The sequence below is a fragment of the Gigantopelta aegis genome, chromosome 4 (assembly GCF_016097555.1).
Source record: "Gigantopelta aegis isolate Gae_Host chromosome 4, Gae_host_genome, whole genome shotgun sequence".
NCBI classification, from domain to species: Eukaryota; Metazoa; Mollusca; class Gastropoda; order Neomphalida; family Peltospiridae; genus Gigantopelta; species Gigantopelta aegis.
Window position 1 is genome coordinate 23,568,794 of NC_054702.1, and position 14,704 is coordinate 23,583,497.

General features: G+C 38.9%; 1 protein-coding gene across 1 annotated transcript; it reads right to left on the reverse strand.

The window, feature by feature from the left end:
• Positions 1-1,284: 1,284 nt before the first annotated feature.
• Positions 1,285-14,640, reverse strand: LOC121370133 (DNA-directed RNA polymerase III subunit RPC6-like). Its single transcript, XM_041495241.1, has 9 exons — positions 14,503-14,640; positions 12,148-12,265; positions 9,988-10,055; positions 9,040-9,107; positions 5,828-5,940; positions 4,550-4,693; positions 3,553-3,660; positions 2,743-2,928; positions 1,285-1,439 (listed from the first exon to the last, which is right to left on the reverse strand). Exons 1-9 carry the CDS (start codon positions 14,553-14,555, stop codon positions 1,362-1,364), a joined length of 936 nt encoding a protein of 311 aa, XP_041351175.1. The 5' UTR covers positions 14,556-14,640; the 3' UTR covers positions 1,285-1,361.
• Between the last annotated feature and the right edge of the window lie 64 nt (positions 14,641-14,704).

Consider the following 14,704-nt stretch of genomic DNA (forward strand, 5'->3'; position numbering starts at 1 on the left):
TTGATGATTCATGTCATGATAAAGGTATAGCAGTCAATTTAGAAGTTTGATTTGTTTAACAACACCACTAGAGCACATTGATTATTAATCATCGGCTATTGGATGTCAAACATATGGTCATTTTGACAGTCATAGAGATGAAACCCACTACATTTTTCCATAAGTAGAAAGGGATATTTTATATGCACCATCCCACAGACAGGATAGAACATACCACAGCCTTTGATATACCAGTCGTGTTGCACTGGCTGGAGCGAGAAATAGCCCAATAGGCCCACCAACGGGGATCGATCCTAGACTGACTGTGCACTGGGCTACGTTCCGCCCTACTTAATTTAGAATACAGTGTAAAGAGCTGTAAAAAAATACAAATATTACAGATTAAATAATTTAACTTTAGAATAACATCCAAAATCTACTGAAAATTTTAAAAACTATTTCTGGGTTGAATAAATTAGAATTAATAAACTACATCCCAGCATAACAAAATATAATCAATTTGGCTAGGTATTGTTAAAGTCTAGAGATAACAAAATTTTGAGTCTAGACTTTAGGAAAATCATTATGCCAATACTAAAGTTTCACTAGTTTACTGAAGCTTCATAAACAATTTGGCAAACTTTCTTTTTTCCTTTTTTTTTTTTTTTTTTTTTTTTTTTTAATCCGATTGTCCCCTTTCCTGCCTCTCCTTTGGATTTCATCTAATTTCTTCACGATCTGGCAACTCCTTTCAACTTCTTTCAGTTTCCACATCCCTGTCCTTGTCTCCCCAACTGTGACATGTTCTGGTCTCTTGTGGCTATTAGTCACACACCTGCCATATCCCTTACTTCTAGCATTGTTAAGACGCACTTGTAACCACCTACTAAACTGGGGGCGGGATGTTGCCCAGTGGTAAAGCACTCGCTCAATGCATGGTTGGTCTGGGATCGATCCACGTCGGTGGACCAATTGGGCTATTTCTTATTCCAGCCAGTATGTAAGCTAATCTTTCCGATTACCAGCCAGTATGTACTACCGTCTGTGGGATGGTGCATATAAAAGATCCCTTGCTGCTAATCGGAAAGAGTAGCCCATGAAGTGACGACAGCGGGTTTCATCTCTCAATATCTGTGTGGTCCTTAACCATATGTCTGACACCATATAACTGTAAATAAAATGTGTTGAGTGTGTCGTTAAATAAAACATTTCCTTCCACCTACTAAACTCCTTTACTACTAGACTTGAGAAAATCTTGCCACTACAGGCCTGTGTGTAGCACTTGACAAACAACAAACTAAATAATTTATAAAATAAATTATATATACTGATATTATTAACATGATTCTTAATACAAGCAACAGTCAGCAGTCGAGCCACAGTCAGCAGTCGAGCCAGTCTTTCATATACACACACGATGACGGTGATATCACGCCTCCCTCGTGACACTGGTGGAAAACCTGAAATAAACAACAACTGTTAGTAATGTTACATTCTAGACTGAATTATAACAGTGGCACATGCAGGATTTTATAGGGATAGGGAGCATAAAAAAACCCCGAGCATTGTCACTAAAATACCCAAACGGCCAGCACCACCACCCAAAAAACCCAACTTAAATTAACCATAAGTATATGAATGTGTTAAACAATGAGGGCCGAATTTTTTGATGTTTGTTTTTCTTAAATGCAGGAATTTAAGAATGAAATGCATGTACTGTAGTTACATGTGTGTAAGACAAACAGGCTTTGTAAATTCGTCCCTGGAATTTTAGTGTATTTAGGAGTTTGAAGGAGAGGTGTGAACCTCCAGCACCCCACTCATAGATCTATGCATGAACAAGAAGGCTACTCCTACTGTTATCATGGTTTGTGATGTACCATTTGTAGGGCCCTGGTTGGGATGGGGGAAAAACCCAAAGGCACTAAATGTAATTATTAGGTTTCCATGAGGGAGGGAAAAATAAGAAAACTGAGTCATACATTTTAGAAGGTATAAATGTTTGAAATTTATTGGATTTTAAGAAGTTAATATGTATCTTCTGTACCACTTGATGATAATATTGAAGAAAAAAAAATTCAGATTACAACCTATAAGGAGCTGTTTTATGACGGTGCCTCAGTAACTGGAATGTCACCTCTAATTACTGCACACCATACAGGAAATTTTAACTTTGCTTATAAAAATATTTATTTATGAATGTACAAATATAATGTCACATCGATATGTTTACGGTCCAGCATACACATTCAGTCTAATAACAGTCATATGAGTGATATCTCATAAGTGCCAATGATATACAGTAAAATCAGTCTAAACTGGACCAGAACAAGCTGGAATCCTGTCAAAACCGGCCAGGTTTCATGGCCCATGAATTTTATTTTTTTTAAAGGCGATCCTCTAAACACCAGACCCTGTCTAAATTGAATAAATATCACCACCTCATGGTCCATTCCTTGTTGTGCTGAGGTGGCTTGCATGTCTCAATGACCCAGAGAGCTATGCCAGTGGGAGCTTCGACTCCTGGTAGGGCCACCCAGGCTGGATTGGTTGAAGGGTAGAGGCTAGACTAATATGGACCACTGCCGAAGACGGATGAGCTGAGCCAAACTACTTGTAGGGAGGAGGTGTCTAACCGCAGCTCAATGCATTTCCACTCATATGACAGATACCTGTCTGAGCGTACAACATAAAAGAAGAAATATCAGGTCCCCAACATGATCTGGTTTAGACATGAATCACTACACTAATTACATTACTCACTGGGCAGGTTCCGCATGGCATTCTGACGAGTCCAGTGGGAGATATAAGTGGCTTGACTGCTCTGTACAGCTTCAACTGGCCACTGTCACCTGACCCCCCAGCACCTGCCACTATGGATCGCTCCACTTTACCGTCAAATATTAATGTGTCTAGAATAGTCTCAATATCTTCTACTGATAGCTGAACCTGAAAAACGCAGTTGTAAGGGCCTTTAAATAAAACATTTTAAATTGTCCAAATCACTAGAAAGTACATCCATTTAACCTGCCTGTTTCCCATATACAGGATTACACATACCATAGGACACTGGCTGGAAATTGGGTCTCTCCACTGAGGACGATTGATCCTATGACCAAACAACACCTCAGGTGAGCATTCTTCTGTTTATGACACCATTAGTCATGAAATATTAGAGGGTGGGGGCAATGTTTTAATTTCAGAATTTTGTTTTCGAAAAGCACGGAACAGAAAAAACACAGGACCGAAAAATCATACTCCAAACAATTTTGAGGAGAGGGAAATTACAATCTTCAAAATAAGTAAATATTTGGAATGAAATTGAGTTGCAACCTGCAATTTGTCAGATTTATTGTTATTTCATTTTAAAACAATTACACTAATAAATTACTTTTCTTGCAGTTGATGGAATTGGGCAAGGTGTTTTGCACCCTCAGATTAAATTTATCCAAGTACAAGCAATTGCGATCATATTTTTCAAATGCAAATGTTGGTAATATGTTCCTTCGGAACACTTATTACAAGGCATTGATCACAAATATAATGTGCAATTTGATAAAACCAACATCTTACCTTACTAATTCCTAATTCTGATATAAATTTCCACACATCTTTGGATGGAGCGAATGCTGAATTTTTCTGTGAAATTGGGTCTAACTGCGTTTCACAAGCTGCAACATGCTACAAGACAAAATAAAAGCATACATATTATTCAGTGTTCGAGATTAAATATTTTGGGCAGTATCCCAGTTGGATACTAACATTGCAAAATCTGGTATCCCACCTGAGAATTTAGTATTATATGGCATCCCGGTGGGATACTGGGTTCTTGAAGTCTGGTATCCAAAATTAAATTCTTGTATCCCCGGGATATCGGGATACCGTTAATCTCGAACACTGATATTAAATTTAAAAGCAGGTTGTATTTCACATACCATCTTTCTTAGACAGTTCTTAGGTTTATAAGACTTAAAATACCCATAAAAACTGCAATCCAAACAAAAGATTTTAATATAACATGGCTGTTTTGTTACGTTTAGTAAGGGACACAAATTTATAAATCCAATGCTGACACTAAGTTAGTGTTGGTGACTAACAGGGAATATTTCATCAAATTTGCTGTACATTTCTCAATTTACCACACAAAAAACAACATACTAATAACCACAAATACCATTATTTTAAATGCTTCAAATGACAGCCACAGGGTTGACACACTTTTATGGTGTCATTTTCCAGGACTTTTAAGCACTCTAAATTTAAATTCTAACAATGAAGCAAAATTGACTTCATACTGTTAGAACAATGAAGCATGAAACCAGCCAACCAATCATTTGCCATGTATTTCTATCAATTGAAGGTTTAAGCATGCCTGTCTTGGACACATCATCATAGTTCCTGCTGGGAAGAGGGATAGCAGGGTTAGAAAGGCTGTTGAATTTGTAATTTTAAGTTTAGAAAATAATGATGAAACAAAAACCTGCAAACATGGTAAGCCAGATGAAAGTTGTTTCTAATTTAAGTATGAGGTGGAGTATTGTTCATGGAGTATTCATTCTTTTGACCAGACCTTTTGTTCAAGGAACTTGTACGTCTGCTGATTGAGAACTTCGACAAACTCCGACTCGAAATCCTGGTCACTGTACCACGATCCACCAGTCACAGTCCGGTCCGGCTCAAGGTTGTATAACATGTACACCTTCTTCTTGGAGGCCTGGCATGGAAGATAAACAGAATAAACTACCATCTTTGTTATCCATCCATCTGATGGTTCAAATAAGTTCAGATGGATGGATGGATGGATGGATGGATGGATGGATGGATGGATGGATGCATGCATGCATTGATGCATGGGTGGGTAGGTGGATAGGTGGAATAGATAGATGGGTTGATGAATGGATGGATAGGTGGATGGATGGATGAATGAATGGATATGTGGATGGATGGATGGATGGATGAATGAATGAATGGATATGTGGATGGATGGATAGGTGGATGGATGGGTGAATGAATGGATATGTGGATGGACGGATGGATGGGGAGAGGGAGAAATTCTGAGCTATGGCTTTAAATTTCTTCTTCTATTAGTAGCAAGGCATCTTTTATATGCACTCTTCCACACATACCACAGCCTTTGATATTTTACTCACTTGGGTACTGTTTGGGATGGGGAAAAAAAAGAGAGATGGTGTTTGATCCTATGATGCAAGCACCTAAAGTGAGCTTATTGAGCTAGATACTACCTCATGTCTTGACATTAGTGATGAGAAGTTAATATCAATGTTCATCTTAATGCATAGTGTTTTCCCATGTTTGTTTTAGCATGGTATGGCACCATGCCTCAAGAGTCTAGATATACCAGTCATCGGGTAATGTGTGGAATGGAACAATAATTGAAGCACCTAAGGTGAGCACTCTATTGAGTCAGATATTGCCTCATGCCTTGCCATTAGTACTCATTTATTTTTAAAAAGACCCTCCTCCTCAGTGTCAACATTATCAGTATACATGTGCATTTTGGTGGAGTATTATCGACAAATGATCTTTTTTGGCAACAGAAATGTTTTGGAATCTTTTAAATTCCAGCCTGAATTAATTTTAATGTTTTTAAAACCCTTTAATTTGTATACAAAATTTTAAAATACTTATATGTACCTTAATATTTGTATTGTATTGCATTTCCCACACATCTCTTTTCACTGTGTTTTTGACATAATTGTATAAATAATATTTCCATGTGCTTATCTTTTTGTGATACACAATAGCTGGTGTGTGTTTTTATGCTGGGTTTCGTTAAAACATTCATTTTCATTGCCATTAGTACTGAGAAGTTGATAATATTACTTACCGCCACAGATTTCACGGCTTTAATAAGTTTTTTACTTTCCAGGTTCTTGAGAATTTTGTTGAGTTGTGTCATCAGCAGATTACTCTTGTAGCGGATGTCTCGGATCCAGATTCCTAAAACACACATAACAATTCTTCTGAATTAAATGATTCGTCTGAATTGGAGTCATCCATGAATATTCATCTTACTGCATGTTAAAACAACTAATAGAGGATATTGTATGAGTGTTCATGACAGACGATGTTTACCAAATTACTAAATTATCATATTTCCCAAGCAATTTTATTACTTTTAATAATCTTATCCAGATTCATTCTCTGTAGTAAACTGCCTACAGTGTAAACGGGGTTTGTTTTTTTGTTTAACACCACCACTAGAGCACTATGATTTATTAATCACCATTTTCACCATCCATCAGACAGGATAGCACATGCCATGACCTTTGATATACCAGTCGTGATGCACTGGCCTAGAATGATAAATAGCCCAATGGGCCCACCAACTGGGTTCGATCCTAAACAGATTGCACATTAGGTGAACACTTTACCACTAGGCTACGTCTTATCCCCACTAAAGGTTTGGAGAAAACTTGTCATCAAGCAAGTGCACCCCCCCCCCCCCCCCATGGCTAGTAGTCTGGTTTGAACATCCCAACAGCCAATGGGATGGCCTAAATTCTTCTACTGCATACTGTAGTACCGGTCACATGACTAACTTCCTTCTTTTTCCCTGAGCGCATCGCACGGAGAACAGAAAGCGGGGAAATTCAGGCAATAATAAATCCTTGAGGACAGGTAATGTATCCATAAAAGAGAAAACACCTCAAGTTTTCTCCATTTCTTTTTAACATCATCTGTCCTCAAACAAATGCAACATTCAACAGACGGTGGTGGGTTCCGAACTCCGAAGGTGCACCTGTCTTTTCCCCAAGGACCGGAAAGAGTGACACAGTGGAAGAATAGGCCGACCATAGTAAGCCTCCCTCTGTGGGATGCCCGTCACAAACCAATGCAGGTGATGTTAGTAACACCAACCGTTATGGTGGCATCCGTCAGTGATGGCATGCATGACTCTCAGGTACTGAAGCGGACCTGCAGCCAGTATGCCATATCTCATGCGGCTTCTCATAGGGTGGAAAAACATAGCCATCAGGATATGCATTGGAGGCAACCTCAGTGTCAAATCTTGTGCCGATGTCAAGAGGCCCAGAAGACTGCGAATTATGGAAAGACATGGGAGCAGCGAAGACCCTGGTAAGCATGATTCGAATCTTGACCCAGCAGTTGACTGGAATCTGAACCAAGGCAAGGTCTGGTCAAAGTCAAGCTCCAGTAAACTGCAGATTCTATGTTGGTTACAACCGAAACTTGTTGAGATTGACAATCCAACCAAGATGTTGCAGGAAAGGCAGGACAAAGTCCACATGAACCGATAACTGAGACTTGCTCTGGCATTTCATGAGGCAGTCGTCGAGATACGGGTAGAAGGATATACCGCTGCGATGTAGATATCGCAACATCGGAGCTGTTATCCAGGTAAAGAGCCACGGCGCCACAGATATTCCAAAAGACAGGACTGTCCACTCGTAGTGTTTGCTCTGGAGTACAAACTGAAGATATTTGTGCTGATCGGTGAGTATCGGAACATGGAGATATGCATCTTTCAGGTCTAACGATGTCAGCCAGTCGCCTGGTTGTACCACTGTCAGGAAATCGCGAACTGTCAACATATTGAAAGCTGGAGGAAGATGTAAGTTGTGGTCATTAAAAAAAAACATATTGTGGATAATCCACAGGTTGGAGGAATCTTTCTTCGGAACCAGGAAGATGTCCGAATAAAATCCCGGTGTGAGACTGGCCAATGGGATCTGTCACACTGCGCCTTTGTCCACGGACTCCTGGAGCACCCGGATGTGACAACCAGAATGGAACGGTTCCCTCGGTGAGAGAGTCATGGGTGGTCTTGAAGATAAGTGCAGGAGATATCTGTTCCTCAATATCGTCGTGACATACCCATCATTGCACAGGTCTTCCCAATTCCGCCAGTAATGACGTAGTAGGCTTCAGACACTGGATATTTCCACCAAGGTGCAATCAGTGTCCTGACTCAAAGTGAGGGGCAGTCGAACATCGGTGGGGGATTCACAAGAGCCCAACGTTGGACGGCTGGCGCCAACGTCGACTGGGCTTAGTCTGTGAACGGGCAGGAGGACCGGAGGGCTTTCTGTCAGGAAAATGTTGAAAAGGCTGCCGACGAAAAGATGTTCCCTTGCATTGTTTCCGCGGACCCTGTGGTGAAAATGATGAATTGCGTGAACGGCTCCGTTCACAGCTCCGATGAGACGATGGAGTCTTCGTCTTCTCCCAAGACGAGTGGGAAGATCGCCGTACCGATGGAGCCACTGGATCCCGGGATACGGTAGCCAATCGTGTCTTTGATGGTAAAGTCACAGCCTGAGAACGGGGAAGTTCTCACACCGACAAACCAAGTGAAGGCTGCGCCACAACCGGAACTGGAACCGCCACTGGCAGCGCGGTGACCTGAGTCATCTTAAAGGCAGTTATTGTCTCTTGTAACATGGTCGGCAACATCGTCTTCAAAATCTCAGCAACAGATTCTGCTATGGAAAGTTGTCCAACCAAAACAGCCGTTGTGGTGGTCTCTGTCTTCTTAGCTCAAGTGGTAACCACTTTCTGGCAGACAGCAATTTCAGCCGCAGTAAGACTAACACACAATCACACTAGGGCCGACAGCCGGGACAAAGTTCAGGGGGGGTTGTCGCCCGCCATGAACTTCTTGCAGCGTAAATGTACAACGAACATACAACATGAATAGAACTTGAATCAGACATGATAATTGCAATCTGTGAAATAGAAAGAAAAACCATAAGTCTGTACAATTCCACACCACGCTGACCGGCATACACATACAAGTAAATTTGAAATTTCCACATGTAAAACAAGTGAATTACACCAAATAAGTATGACAATAATGTTGCAAGAGCATGTAACACAAGTCTAATATACAACAATCCGAGAGAAAAAAAAGAAAAACCGAAAAAAAAACTACTGAATAACAGAGCCAAATAAAAGACGTCTGAATCACACAGCGAAGAAAAAAAGAAAGAAGTTACAGTCACGTAACCAGTACTACAGAGGAGTATGCAGTAGAAGAATTTAGGCCATCCCATTCTAGGATCTCTTTATTTTTACCTTTATTGGTGGCCTCTTTGATAATCTGATAGACAACCTTTTCCTGGTGATCAGCTCCCTTCACCTCTCTGAAAACATCAACATAGAGAGGAAACAGGAAATGTAGGAAATGCATACACAAGATGCATATGGTTTTAAAAATACTGATGTTAACAGACAACAGTGAAACATGTGTTATATAGCCATCTAAAAAATGACTCGGGGATTAAGCAGTTGTACTCCAAATCCTCATATGTGAATTAAAGTTGAACATTGTGAATATTTTTTCATTAATTACTTGCCAAAAAAGATAACGAAGAAAATTGTGAGCCATTTTGGCTGTTTGGTTAATTCAATTTGGATACAGATTTTTTTTTATCAAATGTGCCAAAATGTGACAGTTGGATTTTTACCAACAGTGCTTTGTTGGGCAGGCTTTTGTTGTAAATATATTTCCATGTACATTTGTACCTAACAGTTATAGGATTAATGATAATAAAACACCGAATTAAAAACTAAAATACACTCCAACATGGTACATTCATATTGTCAGCCTTCATTTGGTATTACATTATTTACATTGTTATGTCAAAGGGGAGGTAACTTAACTAAGCTTTACAACTTGATGATATTTATATATATGTAGGAATGGCCTTGGTGGTGTCGTGGTTAAGTCATCGGACATAAGGCTGGTAGGTACAGAGTTCGCAGCCTGGTACCAGCTTCCACCCAGAGCGAGTTTTAACGACTCAATGGGTAGGTGTAAGACCACTACACCAACTTCTCTCTTACTAACCACTAACAACTAACCCACTGTTCTGCACAGACAGCCCAGATAGCTGAGGTGTGTACCAATGACAGAGTGCTTGTACCAATGACAGAGTGCTTGAACCTTAATTGAATATAAACACAAAAATAAGTTGAAATGAAATCAAATGATATATATGTAAATAAATATTGTCATCCTACTTTGCAGCATCTGGGTCTTTGAGTCGATACACCAACTTGTTCCCACTTCTAAGCAGATCAATTCGACCCTACAAGTAAAAAGAAAGAGAAAGAAATGTTTTATTTAACGACGCATTCAACACATTGCTCTTACCAACAGATGAAATTGGGGTATATTTAGTGTTAGTGAAAAGTCTCCACAGGAAGCAATAAGTAAATAAGATATTATTTGACAGTAAGGAGACATGCCAAATTTTATATCTACAACAATTCAGTAATTTATATCTGATACTAATGTTATATGATAAATTTAGTACTTACAGATATATACTCTGCTAGTTTTAAAGTAATGAAATCAAATAGAATAATAAATCTGGTTCTGTTTACAAGATATGATAAAAGAAGAAATTATTAACTATAAAAAAGTGGGCGATTTGTTATTTAATTTGTCGTATTAAACCAAACCTTTTTTTCTTTCTTTTTTTGAAGTGGATTTTTTTCACCCAGGACTTCAATGTTATAATTATTTTTGCAAAGCATATTATTAAAATGAAACAAATGTACTGAGTGAAAAAAGGAAGAAGGAAATGTTTTTATTTAACGACACACTCAACACATTGTATTTACGGTTATATGGCGTCAGACATACGGTTAAGGACCACACAGATATTGAGAGGAAACACGCTGTCGCCACTTCATGGGCTACTCTTTTCGATTAGCAGCAAGGGATCTTTTATATGCACCATCCCACAGACAGGATAGCACATACCACAGCCTTTGATATACCAGTCGTGATGCACTGGCTGGAATGAGAAATAGCCAATGGGCCCACCGACGGGGATCGATCCCAGACCGACCACACAGCAAGTGAGTGACTCAGCTACATCCCGCCCCTCTGTACAGGTCTCAGAGACATAGTGGTAAAACTATTGGCCTAAAAGATGGTAGGTTATCAGCTGGGTTTGCACCTTGCAGGACTTCTAGATTATGGTAGCCCCACTCCCATGGCTAGTGATATTCAATGTTGGGCTAGTAAATAACTACTATCATCATGCCCGACGGCCAGTGAAAAACAAAGAAGTTGTCAAATAATGTATTTAAGTGTATTTGTAATTTTGAATATCCTGCCCCACCCCATCCACCCCAATCAAATCCTTCTTATGGGGACATTTCAGATTATTCCTATTAGTAAAATTGTATTTACTTAAAGTAGGGATAGTGAATGTTTTTAATCGTGGCTAGTAAAAAAAATTAATCACTGATCCCATGGCTAGTGGATTTTGATTAAAATTCTAGAAGACTTGACCCTGGTACCAGCTCTCACCTACAGCGAGTTTAAAAGACTCAACGGTGAGGTGTAAGGCCACTTTACTAACTTCTCTCTCACTAACCACTAACCATCCTGTCCTGGGTAGACAGCCCAGATAGCTGAGTAAGGAACATTTGGTTCAGTATCCCATCATGATCACCACATAGCTCCCCTGAATTCAGGGCTAGCTCTGGGAGTATAGAAAATTTTGCCAAAGTTATCCGTTAAACTCTAAAAATAGCAGAAACCCACCATTATTTTCAAGAAAATATCAATCATTACATAAAATTATTTCGCCAAATTCAAATAAAATTTGCCAGTTGCGTTTAAAATTTGCAATTGGCGAATTTAGCGAGTGCCAGAGCTAGCCCTGCCTGATTATTAAAAAAATTCACCAACCATCACTAATTAAACATTTTAAAACAAAATGTTCCCTGCTCATGGTATGCTCTGGACACCGTGCTTAAATTTTAATTTGACATTAAAGTTTGTTTTGTTATTAAACTACACCACTACAGCACACTGATTTATTAATCATTGGCTATTGGATGTCAAACGTAGTTTTAGAGAGGAAACCTGCTACATGTTTCAATTAGTAGCAAGGGATCTTTTATATGCACCATCCCACAGACAGGATAACACATACCAGAGTCTTTGGTATACCAGTCGGGGTGTACTGACTGGAACAAGAAATAGCCCAATGGGCCCACAGATAGCGATCAATCCTAGACCACTTCATGGGCTACTCTTTTCGATTAGCAGAAAGGGGTCTTTTATATGCACCATCCCACTGACAGGATAACACAGCAATGGCTGGATCGAAAAATGCATGAAAAATAAATAAATATGACTGAATGAGTGTTGATAGTTACTGTAGAGAGAAGTCTGTTGATAGCCATCACCCGCTGTTTCACGTCACACTGCGGCATCTCGGACTGAATCGTTTCATCACTTACACCGTCCGGATTCTGTTGACAGAGACCCATTATTCTGAAAACAGAATTTAAAAATGAAGAAATATATATATTATATATATATATATATACACACACACACACATATGTTGGAGACATGTTCAGAATGGTGGGCATTCGCAGTCACATGTTAGAATGTTTTTTGTGCCTAAGTTGAACCCTAGCTGAATGTGAATTGTCTGCTAGCACTCACTGTCCTGAACACACAGGATGCATAATTATGCATAATAGGTAGATAGGTTACATAGTATATCCAGGGGCAGACCTACGTAAAGAGAGGAAAACATGGGGAGGGGAGCCTGGGCATGCACTATAACAGCCTGCTCTAAATGTGTACGTAAAACCCTATGACTTGACCTGGACAGCCTGGTCCATACCCCTCAAGATGACAGGTTCCTTTTTAAACATTTATTCCTGGTCCATTTTCAATAAGGTCAACAACAGACACTTTCCACACCTTCGTTTTAGCTTCTTACACAACAATCATTTTGACAGCACTTTTACAGAAATACATGTTGCCTACTGGGCCCAAGTTTTGTTCTTTTCTCTTAAGTTCAAGGGGAATAACTGTTAACAATTTGTATTTCACCATGAAAGTCAAATTTTATCTGTAGCTGAGTAGGCTACATGATAAGGCTATGTAGAAATTTTCAGCTCAGTAAATTTATGAATTGCAAAACAAAATGTCAAGAAAACTGTGGGGTAGTCCGAAGGGATGTAAAATGTGTGGTTCTTCTATGTCCGAACCTTGTTACATACCCTATATGTAGCTGGTATTCCAGGGGACAATATTTCAAAATCTCAGGTAACCGAAAATCAGTTAACATGAGTTTTACTTAGGTAATTGATTGTTCGGTTGCATAAATATAGTTCTCAAAACCAATGTGTTAGGCCTACCTAATCCTAAAGCACTTGAACTATGGTTCTATGCTACAATGGTGGTTCAAATGTATTTAAAAACATAAACTGATTTTCACTTTCATTACTGATATATGGTACTTTTAATTTTAGAATGTAATTGTTAACCATATAACCGATTTGGTGGTTCTTGTGATTTTAAAGTTGCATAACCGAGACACAAACATAACAATGGTTCTTGTGAAATATTGTGCCCTGTATTCAAAATTTGTGGCACCATGTTTCAAACGTTTCTCAACCGAAATAGTGCAACAAATGGACACACAAACCAAAAATGTATAACCTACCATACTCACTAAATCCTTATTGAAGTACTTATGTCATTATTAACAAAATAAATCTTTCAAAGACAACCATCAAAAGTACCCAACCATTTTAAATATGCTAAATATTGGGAAGCAACTCGCTGTACACATTAAGAAAAGTATTGCACAACCTGTGGGGCAGAAAGACTGACATAAAACCAACAATCCACCCCACCACTATGCAAAAACTTCTTAGTCAAGTGTCATTCATTCATACTCTGTCTGTCTGTCTGTTAGCCCGAGTACTCTGACTGTAAGAGAGCTAGACGGACATTTGGACATAAATACGCTCTCATTACAGTCAGAGACCAAGCGATGTATTTTTTTGGCAATCCCGACAACCAAAAATATCACAACAATCCTATGTTTGACGTTAAATACTTTTACATCGATCATTTTCGAGTTAATTGATTAAAAAAATCCACATATTAATCACTAATACACACACTACAGAAAGAAACCCGACAGCACCTAAATTCAGCTAAGCTTCGGCAAACTCCGGACAGCAGAATTCTAAGTTCGCCGACCTATATCGTGACGTTGCGTCACATGATCGCCCACTCAGCCATTCCGCCCAGTGCGCAATCATGTGATCTACATTACGAAATAGGTCACCGAGCTTTGTAATTCTTGCGACGGAGTGTCACGAAGCATAGCTGAATGTGGGTGCTGTCGGATTTCTTTCTGTACTATGTGTATTAGTGATTAATATGTGGATTTTTTTTTAATCAGTTAACTCGAAAATGATCAATGTAAAGGTATTTGACGTCAAACATAGGATTGTTGTGGTATTTAATAACGGTATTAGAGTGGAATCTGTGCCAACTTTTTGGTTGTCGGGAATTGCCAAAAAAAAACATAGCTTGGTCTCTGACTGTAATGAGAGCGTATTTATGTCCAAATGTCCGTCTAGCTCTCTTACAGTCAAGAGTACTCGAGCTATCTGTCTCAGTGTCTGTCTCTCTCTCTCTCTGAAAACTTTTTTAATAAGATCATGATGTAAAATAAACATATATAATTAAATTGTAACCGTGTCTCCAAGTCAACTTCTTCTAAAGGTTCTTGCTTTACTATCGTTGCCATTTTAATTTTTTAAAAACTACCCCAACAAAATAATCATAATAAAGTTCTTCCACACGTTCCGGAAGTTGTTTTTTCTCTCTCAAAATAGCACTGCAGTAAATATAATAATAAATGATTACTTTAATTAATTTACGTTTATCATTTTAATT